General features: G+C 50.9%; 2 protein-coding genes across 10 annotated transcripts in view; one reads left to right on the top strand and one right to left on the bottom strand.

Annotated features, from left to right (window-relative positions):
• The window catches only part of ELF4 (E74 like ETS transcription factor 4), a 39,717-nt gene extending 30,220 nt beyond the window's left edge, over positions 1-9,497 (top strand). For 2 of the 4 annotated variants that reach the window (XM_019716999.2, XM_074323926.1), the window contains 7 exons: positions 1,108-1,279; positions 1,698-1,790; positions 3,179-3,370; positions 4,350-4,433; positions 4,511-4,703; positions 5,303-5,680; positions 6,558-9,497. In XM_019716999.2, coding sequence (XP_019572558.2) covers positions 1,108-1,279; positions 1,698-1,790; positions 3,179-3,370; positions 4,350-4,433; positions 4,511-4,703; positions 5,303-5,680; positions 6,558-7,362 — 1,917 coding nt within the window. In that variant the 3' untranslated portion in view covers positions 7,363-9,497. The remainder of the gene's footprint in view (positions 1-1,107; positions 1,280-1,697; positions 1,791-3,178; positions 3,371-4,349; positions 4,434-4,510; positions 4,704-5,302; positions 5,681-6,557) is intronic. The other 2 variants (XM_074323927.1, XM_074323928.1) reach the window with 2 other exon arrangements.
• Positions 9,498-15,050: 5,553 nt separating this feature from the next.
• Positions 15,051-17,439, bottom strand: part of BCORL1 (BCL6 corepressor like 1) — a 68,539-nt gene continuing 66,150 nt past the window's right edge. For 5 of the 6 annotated variants that reach the window (XM_074323922.1, XM_074323923.1, XM_074323921.1 and 2 more), the window contains one exon: positions 15,051-17,060. In XM_074323922.1, the coding sequence (XP_074180023.1) occupies positions 16,781-17,060 (280 nt within the window). In that variant the 3' untranslated portion in view covers positions 15,051-16,780. The remainder of the gene's footprint in view (positions 17,061-17,439) is intronic. The other variant, XM_019717002.2, reaches the window with a different exon arrangement.

The following is a 17,439-nucleotide window of genomic DNA, read 5'->3' as shown; positions in this document are numbered from 1 at the left end:
TCCTGGGTTACCCCTTAGCATGGGGTAACCCACACACCCATTGAATCAAGCTGTAAATTGGAACATCTCCCCCTACCAGGCAGGAGCTGGGCCCTTAGCTTTCTACTTCTATAATGTCTCTGTTTTTCCATCTTCATTGCCACAGACTGAACCCTAAGATGTCCACAATCTGATCCCCTAACCCTGGGTCTCTGACCCTGACTGAGTCCCTCACCCAGCTATAGATTGAGCCCCTTGACCTTGCCATTGACCAATCCTTTCCCACTGGCCTCAAAATGAGCCTAACCCTTCTCATAGACTGAGTACCACCCTGGCCATGGATTAACCCATAACTACAACCAATTAAAACTGCCTGTCTTTCATTGAATGTAGGTGGTGCAGAGCTAACCCATCTCTATTAATTAAGAATTTGGAGATAAGGGAGAAGGTGAGGGGATTAGAAAGCACAGTCGGTAACCACAAGATTGCCACGTGGATATGAAAGTCAATTTGGGGAATATAATCAATAATGTTGTAAAGATTTTGTAGGGTATCCAATGGACACTTGTCTTATTTGGGAGATCACCTCAGGGATGATGTAGATGCCTGATCACTGCACTGTACACCTGAAGCTGAAAAATAATGAATGTCAACTATAATTTTACATATGTGTGTGTGTGTGTATATGTATGTGTATATATATATATATATATATATATATATATATATATATATATATATACACACACACACACATATATATGTATATATATATAATGTCACAAGAAGCGGAGTACAGCATTAGGAATAGAGACAGTGGAAATGTAAGGGCTGTGTGGGATGTCAGAGGGGTAGTAGATTGGGGGAGGGGGGTTATCACTTTGTGAGGGGTATAGATGATAAATGTCTAACTAGTACAGTGTTTGTACACATGAAACATAAAAAAAGAAAGGAATTCACTGAAAACATCACCTAGTGAGGTTGGACCCAGAATAATGTCATCCCATACAAAGGACAGCCTCTGAGGGCTCTAAGAATTAGGAAGGGCAATAAGGGCCAGATTCTGGTAGTGAGGGCTTCCTGGAAGAGGCAGGTGGGTCTTAAACCAGATCCCTCTCTTCTCCACAGCTGGAAGACCCCTCAGTGTTCCCAGCTGTGATTGTGGAGCAGGTACCCTACCCCGAATTACTGCATCTGTACTCAGGACTGGAGCTGGACGACGTTCACAATGGCATCATAACGGACCGGACCTTGTGCATGACGCAGGATCAGATCCTTGAGGGTAGCTTTTTGCTGGCAGGTCTGTCCCCTTCTTGGGCAAGGAAGGTGTAGAGGACAAAGGGGTTCTGTCTTCAGGGAACAGTAACATACAATGGCTTCTAGTGACACAGGCAGCAAGTGCAAGGCCCCCAACAGTTGGAAATTAGATGGGGTGGTTAGGGCAAGCAAAAGGTAGTACCATTTCATAGAGCAGGAAGCCATCTAAATGGATTAATGATCTTTCCAGATGGAGGGGGACAATGAGGAGTGGAGATAGCTGGAGTGAATGTAGAGTAAAGGTGGACGATTAGGGTGGGAGGTGGTGTACTGCTCCCTTCCCAGCGGTCCATTGGCTCCTTAGCGTCATTCTCTGGGCTGGCCCTAGTTATGGCTGTACCCCCTGCCCTGTGCCCTAAGAGAACTTTTCTTCTCCCCCCTACCATGGAACCTGGAACCAGATGAAAATGAAGCAACCTCACAAACTATGTCCACCACTGAAGTCTTGCTCAATGTAGAGTCTCCCAACAACATCCTGGATGAGAAGCAAATCTGTAAGTTTGAATTCTGGTGCCTTAACTCAAGGCAGTACAAAATGCCATTTAAAAAGATTGAATCCGTGTATTGGATTCTCAGGCACATGTGCATGTAGACATATGTGCCCACACCCACTGACATACACGTAAACATGCGCTTGAGCTGTGACTGGCATGGGAGAGGGCAAGAGGGCACCACAGAGGAGGAAAAGGTGGCAGGGTGATTTTTTCCCCAATTTTTAAATGGTGGGAAAATACACATAAAATTGACCACCTTAACCATTTTTCAGTGTACAGCTCAGCAGTATTAAGTTCATGTATATTGCTGTGCAGCCATTATCACCATCCATCTCCAGAACTCTTTTCATCTTGCAACACTGAAACTTTTTTACTCATTAAACGACTCCCCATTTTGCCCTCCCCTCAGCCCCTGGCATTCACCCTTCTACTTTCTGTCTCCATGACTATGACTACTCTAGGTTCCTCGTATAAGTGGAATCATACAGTATTTGTCTTCTGGAGACTGGCTTACTTGACTGAGCATAATGTCCTCCATGTCTATCCATGTTGTTAGCACATGTCAGAGTTTCCTTCCTTTCTAAGGTTGAATACTATTGGCCAGGGTGCCTTCAGGCCGCTCTGCTCCCTTACTGGACTCCCAGGAGGGCTATGCAGGCTGTGGCTTATTTTAAAATGTACCATGCTTGGAACCTCCTCATCCCTTCTCTGTACTTGGAGGTTGGCCCTCCCTCCCCAGAAGGCCCCCAAGGCAGGCTCCTCCCCCGGGACTCCCTCAAACATTTGCCCTGACTCCACAGGAGGATCCCTGGCCCTAACTGCCCCTTTCCAAGGGGTAGCTGGGATACAGTGCGGGAAAGAAAGTCCTGAAGCTGCAAGTTAAGAGTCTTAGCATTTCTAATCCCGACTCTGTCACTAATACTCATTTAGGATTCAACAGATATTTACTGAGTGCCTACATTTACCAGGCACCAACTTGCTGCGTCACTTTGGGCATAGGCCCTGCCATCTTTAGGTCTCAGTTTCCTCATCAGGAAAGCAGAAGAATTGGGCGAAATGATGTCTAAGACCCCTTCCAGTTGTAAAAATGAGTGAATGACTAAATCAAGGTGGTCCTTTACCCTGGGTGTCGCCTGGAACTTCCCCACCACCAGCAGTGGGCTCGAAATGTGACAGCTGTGATTGGGGCCAGCTCATGCCCACCACAGCTCTGCAGATGTTTCTTCTCATGGTGTGAGACACTTGAGACATTTTCAGATGTATCCTGTTTCTAAGGCTGAGGGGAATGGCACCCCCATCCTCCTCAGGAGCCCCCCATTCTCTCAAGCTCTGGAGACCACTCCCACCCTGCACTGGGCCCCAGCCACCTCAGGCCTTTCTTCTTGCAGTTAGCACCTCTGAAATGCTTCCAGACTCAGACCCTGCTCCAGCCATCACTCTGCCCAACTACCTGTTTACTGTCTCTGAGCCCAATGCCCTGAACCGGGCTGGTGACACTGGTGACCAGGAGGGGCATTCTCTGGAGGAGAAGGTCCCCAGAGAAGAAAGTGCCAAGAACACTGGAAAATCAAAGAAGAGAAGTAAGAGGGAGGAAGGGAGAGAGAAGGAGGGAGGGAGGGAGCGAGGGAGGGAGGAAAGGAGAGAGTGAAGAAGGGAGGGAGGGAGGGAGGGAGGGAGGGAGGGAGGGAGGGAGAAAGAGAGGGAGGGAGGGAGAGAGAGTGTATGTACGTGTGTATATGTCTTCAAGGGGGTGGGTGGTAGGAGAGGGGTGGTCAGGGAGGCCATAGGGGTAAGTGGGTGGAGGCTCACAGATACATTAAGAGGACAGCTCTCTGGTATGGCAGGAATGGATGAAAAGGCCTCTTTGGTTAAACCTGACCTCATCAGTTGGCCTGCCCAAAGCCTGACATTTCCCAGGCCACTCCTGTCTGCCCAGCATAAATGTAAACTCTTCCAGAAGTGCCAGTGACCCCAATGGGTTGAATCCAAAGCTGGGTGTTTAGACACCAGGCTTGGCCCCCTGGCCAGTCACTGGCCCCCTGGGAGCCTTTGCTGTGTGCTTTGTGCACTTATCATTCTTCTGGGAGCTCATGGAGCTGAGGCCATATACGGAAGAGGACTTTGGGCTTTCCCAAGCCCCACTGTTATTGATTTACTTGGGTGATAGCTGGTTGATACTGCCTTGTCAGCATGGCAACCAAAACCCAGTGGCACACTTCAGTCACACTTTTATGCTGCCTTTTCATTTAAAAAATTAGGCTAGGTGGGTTCTGTTCTTCTAAGGGTGACTCATGTGCAAGCACTACATTGCCCCACATTGTAGCGGTATTCTGGTCCACCTTTGGGGCCTGAAAATGAGGGTGAGCCATTGGGCACGTGCACATACCTGAGGGAGGTGACCATGGAGAGTGATCCTGGGCCTCCAGCCATGGTGACCTGGCTCTTCATTGTCTTCGTTGTCAGTCAACTTTATAAGCTCCAGGCACTCCCTCTCGGGAGCCTGCCCTGGAATGCTTGCCATGGTCTCAGCCTCATCCTGCTCTCACCTTCTCCTCACAGTCAGGAAGACAAAGGGTAACCGCAGTACCTCACCTGTCACTGACCCCAGCATCCCCATACGGAAGAAATCTAAGGATGGCAAAGGTATGGCTGGGAGTCAGGTGAGGTGGGAAGGAAGCCAGGGTGCTTGAACTGCCCCATCACCACCTGCCCCTCTGCAGGCAGCACCATCTATCTGTGGGAATTCCTCCTGGCGCTTCTGCAAGACAGGAACACCTGCCCCAAGTACATCAAGTGGACCCAGCGAGAGAAAGGCATCTTCAAGCTGGTGGATTCCAAAGCTGTGTCCAAGCTATGGGGAAAACAGAAAAACAAGCCTGACATGAACTATGAGACAATGGGGCGAGCACTAAGGTAGGAGCTGGTGGGGGGTCCTTGCCCTGGGGGAATCACTAAGGTCTTCCTTACATGTGCCAGGCCTTCCCACTTTAGGGTCTCCTAACATTCTCATTTGCTTGCCCCTAAGCCCATTCCCCAGGCCCCCTCTGGGAGGAACAATCCCTTCCCTCCTGCAGCTCTGTCTTGGCTTTTCCCCCCTTTGATAGGAAAAGAGTATTTTAGGGCCTTCCATCCCCAAGAAGGGCTTTCTTCACATTCTTCAAGCCAGAGGCCTAGAGAGGTGGGCCAGAGTTATCCACAGTTGGTCTCTCAGCCTGAAGGACTGCTGAATGCCCCATCATTCATCCATCCCTCCCCATCCTTCACTCACCCCATCCTCTGCCTCAAAGTAGGGTGGGGACTGGCATTTGAAACTCCTTTTCATGGACCCTTTGCATCCTCAAGGGTAGATATCAGAAATTTCATAAAAGCCTTTCAAGTCCAAGAAACTCTTGCTCTTGCCCTTGCCCCTGCCCTTGGGCTTCCGTCTGGCTCCTGGCCAGCCTCCACCTCATGCTTGCTCTGCCCTGGAGGGCAGTGTGTCCCTGACTAACTTCCCACCCCTTGTACCCCAGATATTACTACCAAAGGGGCATTCTTGCCAAAGTGGAAGGACAGAGGCTGGTGTACCAGTTTAAGGAGATGCCCAAGGACCTAGTGGTGATTGAAGATGAGGATGAGAGAAATGAAGTCACAGAGTCATCTCCTCAGGCCTCCACTGCGTCCACCTCCTCTACCAGCACTGCCCGGCGAGCCAGCTCTAGGGTCTCATCCAGGCCCACCCCCCAAGGCAAGGGCAGCCCTCCCTGGGAAAAGCCAAGGGTTCAGCACATTGGTCTACAGCCATCTGCGAGTCTGGAATTAGGACTGTCTCTAGATGAGGAGATCCCCACTACCTCCACCGTGCTTGTCTCTCCACCAGAGGGCCAGGCCAAACTCACCAAAGCTGTGAGGTAAGGGCACCCAAGCCGTTACGAGTCTTCCCATAGTACCTCAGGTTGGAGGGCAGTTTTCAACTTCGTGCGAAGCTCTTATGTGTGTCCAGTCTTATGGGATCCTCACAGAATCCCTGGGAAGCCAGCGGGGCATTAGTTAGTTAATAGAGGTAAAGCAGCTTGCCTGATGTCATACACCAAAGTAATGGTAAAGCCAGCACTTGACCTGGGGGACTTCTGCTGCCAGCTGGGGCTGTTACCCCAGAATGCTCCACAAGCAGCCATCAGGGGCCTCCACATCTGGGCCCCTCCCCCAAGCCTCCCCCACTCCAGAAAAGAAGCAACAGAGAATGTTACAGAGAGGCCCACTCTGCTTTCCTCAGGCCCTCTACGCCCACCCAGAAAACTCTTGGTACTTCTTGTCTACACTAAGTGCTTCTAATTTTCCCTGAAGAGGTTGGGCTTTGTCTGGGTTGTGTGTATATAGTAGCTCTCACTACACTGGCATGGGTTGCTGAGATGCTCTTCTAAGGACGGAAGGCAGCAGGGTGAAGTGGTGAGGAACATGAGCTCTGGAGTCAGAAAGCCTACATGTGAGTCCCTGCTACTAGCTGTGTGGTCTAGGGCAAGTGACATAACCTCTCTGTGTCTCAGTTTCCTCAAATTGTAAAATCAGATTATTAATCTAATACAACTCATGGGCTGTTTTGAAGATTGAGGGAACTACCACGTGTCAATCATTTTGAGTGTCCCTGAACTGAGTATTCAATAAATGTTAGCTGAAACAGTAACTAAGAAACAAAACACCTTTGGCTCCTTTTCTCCTGTGCCCTCCTTTCTAGCCAGTTGGGAGATGCCTCCTGCCTTAATAAAATCTGTTGTCTGTTTTTCTCAGTGCTTCTCCAGTGCCCAGCAACATCCACCTAGGAGTGACCCCTGTGGGGTCAGGCTCAGCCTTAACCCTGCAGACAATCCCTCTGACCACAGTGCTGACCAACGGGCCACCTGCCAGTACTACTGCTTCAACCCAGCTCGTTCTCCAGAGTGTTCCACCTGCTTCGACCTTGAAGGACACCTTCACTTTGCAGGCCTCCTTCCCCCTGAGCACCAGTTTCCAAGAAAACCAGGTGGCAGCACCAGGGACTCCAGTGATTCTCAGTGGCCTCCCCCAACTTCTGGCTGGGGCCAACTGTCCAACTAATCCAGCAGCACCCTTGGTCTCAGGGGCTGGAGCAGCGGGGCCCAGCTCTCAGCCCCCTGGGACTGTCATTGCTGCCTTCATCAGGACTTCCGGTGCCACAGCAGCCCCTGGGGTCAAGGAGGGGCCACTGAGGCCCTCCTCATATGTGCAGGGCATGGTGACTGGGGCCCCCATGGAGGGGCTGCTGGTTCGTGAAGAGACCCTGAGGGAGCTCCTGAGGGATCAGGCTCACCTTCAGCCACTTCCGACCCACATGGTTTCAAGGGGTTCCCACAATCCGAGCCTTCTGGGAAACCAGACTTTCTCTGCTCCCAGCCGCCCCACTGTTGGGCTGACCCCAGTGGCTGAACTTGAGCTATCCTCAGGCTCAGGGTCCCTGTTTATGGCTGAGTCTAGTGTAACCACATCTGGGAGCCTGCTGACTAGATCCCCAACTCCAGCCCCCTTCTCCCCATTCAATCCCACTTCCCTCATTAAGATGGAGCCCCATGACATATAAATGGAGGGGTTGGGCAAGTGTGACCCACCAGGCAAAGCTGAGCATCATTTGTATGTGGACTGCCTCTAGCAGAGACTGACGAAGTAGCTCACCTGCCCTTACATTTCGGTGCGATGTCAATACACCAGACCCCACAACGCCCACCCCTGCCTGATGTCACCATAGCCAAGCCATGCCCAGTTTGAGCATCTCTGGTGTCAGACCATGGCCTTCCAGAGCACTAGGGGATATGCTTTTGTCAGGAGTAGTGAGCTGATGTGGTGATGAAAGCATAACCTCCTAAAAAGTTGGTGGCCAGGGCAGGAGCAGGGGCTTCACAGGAAAAGCCCTTTTTTGCCTGGCTGCATTTTCACCATCTATGTTCCCTCTGCAGGGAACTTACTATCCCGCATGTGAATATCTCGGTATGTATTTGTGTGTACTCATGGGTCTGTATCATTTCTTTGGAGAGGATGAGGGTACAACTATGAGGTCTTAAAGAATGTGTGTCTCTCTGTGGGTCAGTCGCAGAGATGAGGATTTGTCTTAATGAAAAACATTCTCTAGTTCCCTTTGTACAAACCAAGATTCAATTGCTCTGAGACTATGGGGTACAGGTTGGATCACCCAAATCTGGAGCAGGTCCAGGGTAGAGGAGCTTTGATTGGCATGTGTGTTGGAGCATGGAACCTTGGCCACCCCAGAGGGCTGTGCTGAAGGGTTAGACAGGAGTCGAGTGCTCCTCCACGGTTAGACTCAGCCACCAAGTCCTTAAGTGGGGCTGAATTAATTGAATGTTTGCGCTGAGGGCTAGGGCTGTAAGATCAGTCTCTGCGTCTGGCATTCATCCTGAATCCTGGGTTCCCTCTTGATTAATTTTGCTCCTGATGTTTTCCTGCTGTCAGGCATTGCTGAGGATAGTTGTGTAGCAGTGTACATTGGGTCTGCTTCCACTCCCATTCATGTATGCCTGCCACAGAGCCCGCCTTCTACTCACTTTGTAAGTTTGCCAACCCACCTGCCCCCACCATGACTACAGCAGACATGCAAGTAGACCACTGCCCCTCTTCTCCAACTTTCACACCTGACCCTGATTCCTTCACCAAGAAGACAGGAGCCAACAGATGTAAGCTCCCATGGTACTTCTGTCTCTACTTGGCTCCTTGCTTCCCTCTTTCCTCTCTGAGGAAGGGCCAGCTGATTCCCTCTGAAAGACAACTCCTTACCTTAGGGCCTGGATCCCCTCCCCTGTCCCTTCTTTGAATGAGCTTACTTCTCTCCTGCCAAGTTTGGGGGCAAGGCTACCAGCTAAGACAAGTCAGCTTCAGACACAATTACACTGTCTGGTGAATTTGGTTAATGTGAATCAGTGCCTCAGCACCTTTGCTTTGTCCTCAGTGCAAAACCATCCACTTGATCTAACTACCTCCCCAGGCTGCTCTTCTCTCTCCTCATCACTGTCAAGCTTACTGTCATTCTCTCCCACTCTCTTCTTGTTTCCCAGGCCCCCCCCCAGGAGGGAACCATATACAGTTGTGCAGGTATATTTATTACATGTCTCCAGCACATGGCATTAAAGTGCCTTTTTCTAATAAAATCAGTTTATTATGACAATTTCATGATGGTGGAAAGTAAAGCATCTTGAGAGTCACCTTTAAAAAAGTTGCATAAAGGTGCTGCATGGGTTAGGGGTGGCCCTGGCCCCCTCACTTCAACTCCACAGAACTTATCATTTGAAGGTCACTGATGTCTTCAAGGTGACATCAAATGTCTTCAAAGTTCTTGGCCCCTGTGAGCCCTCATAGCACGTGATTTCCCATCCTCTCTAGCACTAGCCAGGTTTAACTGCGCCCTCTGTCTCCTACTCTGAGCCCACATGTGCTGGCTCTGCATCTACAATTTCAGTGTGAGTGTCCCCCAGATGTCTCATCCATCCTCTTGGCTCTGACTCAGCAATTCTGGGATGAGTCCAAAATCTAGAGCTGTAGCCCCCATTTTTCTCAGCTCCTGGCTAACATGTCCAGGGGCCTGCTGGACATTTCTACCTAGATGCCTGCCAGGCCTTCAAAGACAGCCTGTCTCCCAAAAGTCAATTTCGAAAGTCTTTACACACACACACACACACACACACACACACACACACACACACACACACACCTTTCCAAGAAAAAAAAAAAGCTGTCATGACTTGCCTATTTCTGTTAATGGTGCCACCATTCTCCTGACATTTCAGAGCCATCTGATGGCTGCATTCATTTGACCCTTCCCCCCGCCCCATCTCTTGAAGTCCAGTGCCATTTGCCATGTCTCTCAATCTGGCCTTCTAAATTCCCAGAGCCTCAAACTACCCAGAGCTTATCCCCCTCTCCAGACACATCCACAGCCCTACTGTGACCTTGTCCCCTCCAATCTGCCAGGGTGACAATTCTGATCTGCTAAAAACCTTTGAGGGCTCCTCATTGCCTATGGGTAGGGTTGATACTCAAAATACTTAACCTCTAATCCATTTTAGGCAGCTGGGCATTAACTTCATTTGCTGAATCATGAGGCAGTCCAGGGGTCCTGGAGGAGGAGCGAAGGGGGCATTTGAGGGTTCAGAGCAGGAGTTCCAAAAGTATTTTGAGCTCAGCATCAGTCTTGTCATCAAACAAGTTTCCAAGTCCTTGACCTTCTGGCAAGGTCCTTCATCATCAGGTCCTATCTGACTTCCCCATTCGTCTCCCATATTGCTTCCCCCACCCCCAATGTATTGCTCCAGCCAAATCGATGGACTTGGTGGGCTTTGAACAAGCTTCTGTTCAAGTTTCCCACCTGTGTGTTCCTGCTTTACTCAGTTCTGGCTCAACCAGAATGTTCCTCCCACCCCACTAGTACCAACTGAATCCTATCCATCCTTCAAGACTCAATTCATGAAAACTGCCTCCCCAGAGTTCTTGATTTGAAACTCGTAGTAATTGCCACTCTTTTGGCCACTGACCATAAACAACCTGTGACATCTCCTCTATTATAATCACAAACTGTTACTAAATATTCAGTGATCTGGACTTACTTAGTGTCCCCAATTAGCATGTTACCTTCTGAGGGGTGGGGGACTGTATCACCCACAGAGCAGGGCACACTACATACAAAGCATCTAGTGAGCATCAGCAAACTGATTGAGCTGGTGAGAGATGGGGACCAAACTTTGAGGTAGGTGACGCCAACCTCCCCTCTGCACAGGCAGTCACCTCAGGTGCTCCACTGCCTAGGGCCTGTGCTCCCAGGTTCAGTGCCCTTGTGGTTCCCCCCACCCTCCACACCCAAGAGTTGTTACTACTTTAAACACCCCTCTACCCCTAAAGAAACTTCCCTGTCCAGTTTCTTTCCTAACTCAAAGTGTTAAATGAACGAATCTGATTAACCTATGCTGATATAGTTACGGGAGAGGGCTAGAGGAGAACCTCTGGAGACAGGTTTGTTTTAACCAGGGTCTTGTGGCAATAACATCCCTGCCGGTGTGATGGTTTAATAGTCAAGGGACTCGCTTCTTGCCCCCAGCAGCTGACTTATTACTTCCTCCTCTGGGCTCCCACAGCACTTTGTATATATACCTCTTACGTAGCACTTAGCACATGGTAGCACCTGAGTTATGTGTTTATATATGTTTCCCCTCCAATAGACTGTGAGCTCCTCAAGGACAGGGACTGTGTGTTAGTCACTGACATATCCCCAGCGCCTAGCACAGTGCCTGGCACACAGTAGGTGCTCAATAAATGTTTATTGAAAGAATGAAGGAGTCCTGTATCTAGTAACGGATTTCAGCCCTATACTATGGCAGGCAAGAAGAGAGGGAGAAGGACGACCCATACTTGGGGGCTACCAGAGCTTTTTCACCTCATATAATACTGCAGGCAGCTGTTTCCTTTGCCCGTGTCTGTGGCCACAAGGAGCCGAAAACTGTTTCTAGCTGCGCCTTGCTGTCACCAGGTGTTGCTGGTGACTCCTGAACTCCTGCCTTTTGCTGCTGCACCTTCCTGGGACAGCCTCTTCATTGTTTCCTCATTCTTGGGTGGCAGTGATATAAAGGTCAGGCCCGGTGGGAGGGGCAGGACAAGAAGTTATTGTCAGGAACGTAGGTCGTTCTGACCCCATCACGTATTTTTAAAGAGGCGTTGCCTCCCGCTCCAAAGTTTCTGGATCCGAGGTAAGTTAGTTCATTACCCGCCAGGCCGCTCCCAAGGCTGGGAGGCCCACGCGGTCTCAGCCCCCGGGAGCCGCGGCCCTGGCACGCCACACAAGGGGGCCTATGTCCAGAAGGGGGCGCTGTCGAACTGACGACAGCGGGTCGCTGGCGGGCGGAGCCCGGGAAGGGAACGGCGGCTGGGGCGGGGCCTGTCGCTCCCGGTGGAGTCGGCCGCGGCCGGCATCTTTACGTCCCTGTCCTGACCCTGTGCCCCAAACTGTCCCTGGGCGGCGTCGGCCCCGACCAAGGCCTTCCATTGCTCTGAAACCGAACTATACCCTGGCCCCAACCCCCTCCACCTTCCAGGGGAAATGTAGCAGTCAGTTGAACGCCCTCTCCCCATTGGCCCGTCGCGTCCCGGCCCCGCCCCAGCGGCCCCCTCCCCCAGCTTCCAGAACCAGCAGGTGAACACGCGGCGGACCCCGCAGCCCGGCTGCCTCCAGTTCTCTCCTGGGCGGCGGGAGTGATCCCGGGGCCGCCATCCCAGCCCCGTCCTCAGGGCGCCCAGCCTGGCCCAGCTTCCCTCCATGGCCTGCCTTTACACATTAACGCGGCGCAGCTTTCTACCTTGAAATCAGAGAGCGATGGAAGCGCCCACGACATACGTTCGCCAGCGGAGGGCCCGCACCGCTCTCGCTGCATAAGCCCCAGCTACCGGAGGACCCGCGCAGGACCTGGGAGGCGTCTGCACCCAGCGGCCCGACGCTGCTGGCTTGCCAGCCCCCCTCGTGGTGGAAACCCGCGGTCTAGGGGAACACGTGGAGTCCCGGCCCTCCCCGCGGCGGGGTCCAAAAGCCCCAAGCACCGGGCGCCTCCCCCTGGCAGCTAAGCAGGCTGCCCTTGGGGTGGACCCCTCTCTTTCTCACGTCTTGACAGGGGCGGGACACGATAACACACAACAAGCTTCCCCGCTATAGGTTAGAAGAATATAGAAGGGGCAGGTGTTTAGTGTCCAATTTGCCCCTCACCCACCCACCGAAATAGGGACGCACAGATAGCAGACAGTCCTTTCTCCAGGAACGCGGACACTTGAACAGGGCCTCCCTTTCAACCCTGCGCCCTAAAGAGGAACATTCTGGTAAGCCCATCATTAACTGTAGGCTCACGACCTCGGCACGTAGGAGGAACTAACTTCAGCTCAACAGCCGTGTTTACTTAGTATGATTCTTTTCTGTGGTCGGTAAATTGAGCTCCATTTGGCAGATGGAGCAAGGAAGGCTCGGAACGATTAGGCTCTCACCCAAGGTCAGCCTGGGTGGTAAGTGGTGCAGCAGGTGCTTTCCCCTAGGATTAGGAGATCATTTAATAAGACGCCACCATCCTTGCCCCAATCCCGACCAGGGATGCACATTTCATATTATGGTCCCTACCTCCTGCCTTGATCTTACCACCTTGTCTAAAGGGAAGTGAGAGGACTCCAGAAAAGGTGTAAGGAAAGGAACCCAACAGCAAGTAAAGAATAAACAGCTGTTTGGTTCCACTTAACTCTCCTGCTTTCTCCAGGGGAATAAAGGGGTGTGCACGCCCACACACCCTAACCCAACTGCCCATGGCTGTCCACGGTTCCCCAAAGGCCCATCGCCTATTCCTTTGGGGTCATTCTCATTTTGCCCACAGCATCTCCTTCCTTCCTTAAAAGGAAATCCCCGCTCCCACTCTTCCTTCATCCTTTTTTTTGGAATGTCAAGCAATTTCCTTTCTTTCCTTCCCTCTGCCTGTCCCACCTCCAACAATTTTTACCGATTAAAACAACAACAACAAAAAAAAACCTTGTCACTACCCAGTTTCAAGTTTTCTCTGGTTCCCTATCACCTAAGGCAAAAGTCTAAGCCTTGTGCCTTGGCATGGACAGTAGGGCACCCTCCCCATCTGTCCCTTTCAACTGAGGCAATACGGAAGTGGACTGTAGTTTCCTGCATATACTACCCTCTTTGTCCCCAAGCCTTTGCACAGATTATCTCCTCAGTTCAAAGATTCTTCCCTGCCACCCCTAATTCCTACTTCTCTACATAAGTGTACAGGCATCACTTCTCCCAGGAAGTCTTTCCAAACACCCCAGTACCCTTGCCCATCCCTTCAAGCTCCCAGACCATCTTGCCTACCTGAGTCCTTGCATTCATCATATGGCTTTCATGACCTATTGACATGTCTGAGTTCTTAACTGCAAGTGCCAAGCAGAGGGCTGACCTAAAATCAGTACTGTTACAGGGTTATTTGGGAACCTGAGGAAGCACCTATTCCAGAGGGCCTCTGGATCAGAAAGTAGGGAAGTGAAAAAGCCAATGAGGACTATTCATATTGGGGCTCAAAAGGGATGATGCTCCTACATCTGGGCAGAAAGACTCGGGTCAAGGCTGCTCCTGGGGCTTGAGCAAAAAGAGTAGCTAACAGTTCTTTTCTGGGGATGACTGGACTCCAGTTGGCCAGACACAGAGATCCCCTGGCCTATACACTGACAAGGCTCTCTAGAGACTTAAGCCACAGTGAGAGACCCTAAGAATACTGCTTAAAAGGGACTCATTCCAGGTCTGTCAAATATCCCCTTCCCCTCAAACAGTAACAGGCACATTCTGGAGCCAGTGGTCAGAAGGAATCATAGCTTTCTCCCACTGTTTTTCAGAAGTGGGAACAAAGGTGGTAAAATCCAAGGCATCCAGGAAAGTTGGGCATCTTGACTCCATAATACCCGGGACTTAGGAAACCAGGACCTCAGAAGGTCTGCACTGTGTGGGTGGGCAAGGGGGACACTGGCACACAGTGAAGGCAGTGATAAGACCATGTAGTGAGATGCCTATATGGGTGGTCCAGGGCAGGAAAGACAGACAGCAGGCAGGTGATGTCCTTGAGTTAGAGGATCATTCCTTACCACCACTGAAAGAGGCCTCCTCCCTCCTAGCCTGCTACTTCTGTGGCAAACAAGGGATGTGCACGCACACTCACACACGTGCACGCAGGCACACACACATGCACATGCGCGCACACACACACACACACACACACACACTCCTAAACCAGTGCAGGTACGCAATTCTCCCCCCCAGCCAAGACACCCAGATTTGCCCCTGCCTTTCCTTTTCTTCCCAGATCTTGCCCCAGTGACCCAAATGTTTACTAGCCACTCCACCTTGTCCTCCTTTGTTGCACCCTTAAAAACTGAAAACTGCAAAGCAGTATCAGGGTTTCCCCCTCTGACCTCATCAGGATGCCCATCTTCTTTAACCAAGGAAAAGCCAATATGGGAGAATAGTAAAGAGAGACAGGAGACAGAAGCCCTGACACAGGTTTTTCAGTATGCAAGTGTTTTTGACTCCACAGCCAGTTGCTTAAAATGAAACATAAAGGGCAGCCAGAATACACACCCAAATGCAAAAAAGTAAAGGCAAACATAAAATAAACCACAAAATACCATGAACCCCAACAAAACCAAAAAATTAAAACCCAAAACCCCTTGACTATATATATATATATATATATATATATATATATATATATATATATATAGTATGTTTTAAAAGAGAGAACAACTGTTCAAAACCAACGGGGCAGTATGGTGGGGGTGGGGAGCAGTCCTACGGAAGGGGGCTGAGAACCTCCCCCTGGGAACCAAGAACAAACAATACATAGAAAAGAACCACCAATGCTCCCACATGGGTCAGGAGTCTCCAGAGAACAGATTGTCCTATCCCCAAACTGGCATATTTTTGTCTTTTTTTTTCCATTTTCTTCTTTTGTTGTTGTTTTAGCACCTGTACAATAAAACTGTACCATCTCCAACCAGAGCCGGCCACAGTGAGGCCCTCCCGCCTTTTGATGGCACGTACTCTACAAGGATTGTTCGGAAAAATAGCAATTGGTAGAAAAATAAGAACAAGAATGGGAAAGACAATGCCACAGAGGGGGGCGGGGACAGGGAAGCAGCCTAAGCTCCTCCCTCTCTCTCCCTGAACTATCCCAATGCTGGAGGCCCAAGGCCAAGCTCTCAGCCTGGTTCCCTGCCTGAGACAAGTCTCCTGCCCTCACCTAGGAAACAGCTGAGGCCTGGATTTCACATCTGGCAATCAACCAAAGAGCCCTCTACAGATTCCAAGGAAGAATGGAGGGCAGAGGGAGAAGGGGGGAGGAGAGAGGCAAGGGGTGCTTTGAGTCTGGTAAGAAGAAATGGGGGGCATGAGCTGGGAGTTGAGAGGCTCAGTATCCAGAGAGGGTCAGGGCAGACCTGTGTGAGGTGGCTGGGGGTGCAAGGGGAATAGCTGCAGGAACAAACCCATATTGTGCACTCTGAGGGAGCAGAAGGAAGCATGAGGAGGGGGCAACCTCATCCTTCAGGCCCATTCTCAATTCTCCTTTATTAAAGTAACTCATTAACCCCTCACTCCCACAATCCTCTCCCATCCCCAGTAAATACTAATCTCAAGATATCAGGGCTGCTGCAAAGGGCAGGGGTTGGTGAAATGAGAAAAACTGGGGGTGGGGGAGCACCAAAGCCTCAGGATTTACCCCCAACCTCCAGCCCTTGGCCAGCACCAGCCATCTTCATCAGTCACAAGTCAATGGCCACCTACCCCTTTCTGTCCCCTCCCCAGTGATGGAGGGGAGCTGGCAGAAACTCTCAGAGGGAGGGAGGGAGGGAGCAGCTCCAGAGCTTAATCAAGAAAAACAAAGAAAGGAGGTAAAGAAAGTCCCTCAATACAACAAGTTGTCTCAAATCATCACAGTGATATAGACTTATCAGAAACCAATGAAACAATACAAATTAAATACTAATAAAATAAATACTATGGAAGACAGAAGAACAAAGGGGAATAGAGGGGGCACTCAGAGATTTAACTTTTCTCATTTCTCCTCCAGGCAGGCCACAGCCACCCAGGGCCAAGATTTTGTCTTGGTCATACACAAGGAGGCCAGTCTAAGGGAACCTGGTGCCACCGCCTACCACCCAAGAGACCTCTTGTCCTCAGACGTGGAGTTCAACTTTCCACCCTCATCACCAACCACACAACAATAACGATGACAGGGAGATGAGAACTAATTGTAACCTGCCCTCCCCCCAAAAAATCCAGTCACTAATGCTGGCATTGATAAGGCGGCTTCTTGTTGGTCCGTATTATTGCCTCATTCTGCAGTCTGGTGCTCGGCGGGGGGGCGGGGGGGGGACAGGAGGTGGGGAAGGGTGAACTTGGGAGGAGAAAGAAGAAAAGGGAGGGGCTGTTTTCCTGGTCAACTGTTCCAAGGCTGGAACTCCACCTCAGACCCTAGGAGCCGAAGTAGCTCAGGCTCATACCGCACCAGCTCCACAGTCTCAGAGGAGCCTGGGGGGCATTCGTCCATGCCTCCAGGCCTCTCAGCAGGGGTCAGCAGCTGACTGGAGGCCACCTGCCTGTAGAACTCAGCCTTGGGCAAGGTGGTAATTTCAAAGTGCGGGAACCGAGCCTGAAAGATCCTTGAGGAAAGCTTCAGCCTCTTCAGGACATCGGTAAAGAGAAACCAGTTGCTGGGCCTGGAAAAGGCAAGGATGAGAATTAGGGAAGGAGGCTGAGGGGAAGTGGCGGAGGTACTGGGACCACTCTGGAAGACCCAGGAAGGCTGTAAGTCTGGCTACCTGCACTAAACCAGAGGCTTCTTGGGTGTAGCTAAGGCAAAAATTTGCTTCTGCCCCCTCTGTTGGCTGGCCCAGCTTTCAGCTAAATGACAAGCACTCAACCCATAACTGACCTCTTCCAAAAAGTGGGAGCAGGAGGGAAAGGGGTCTCCCAGAAGCTAAAACTCTTAGCAGGCTTCCTGAGGCCTTACCTACAACGATGACCTGGAATTTATCATCTGCTAGGACCAGTTCCTCCCCCACCAACCCTTGCCAGCCCGGGCTGGTTTCCCTTTCC

Source organism: Rhinolophus sinicus, chromosome X, assembly GCF_036562045.2.
Source record: "Rhinolophus sinicus isolate RSC01 chromosome X, ASM3656204v1, whole genome shotgun sequence".
In the NCBI taxonomy this organism is placed as follows: Eukaryota; Metazoa; Chordata; class Mammalia; order Chiroptera; family Rhinolophidae; genus Rhinolophus; species Rhinolophus sinicus.
Note: the sequence above shows the minus strand (reverse complement) of the source record. Positions and strands in the feature narration are given on the sequence as shown.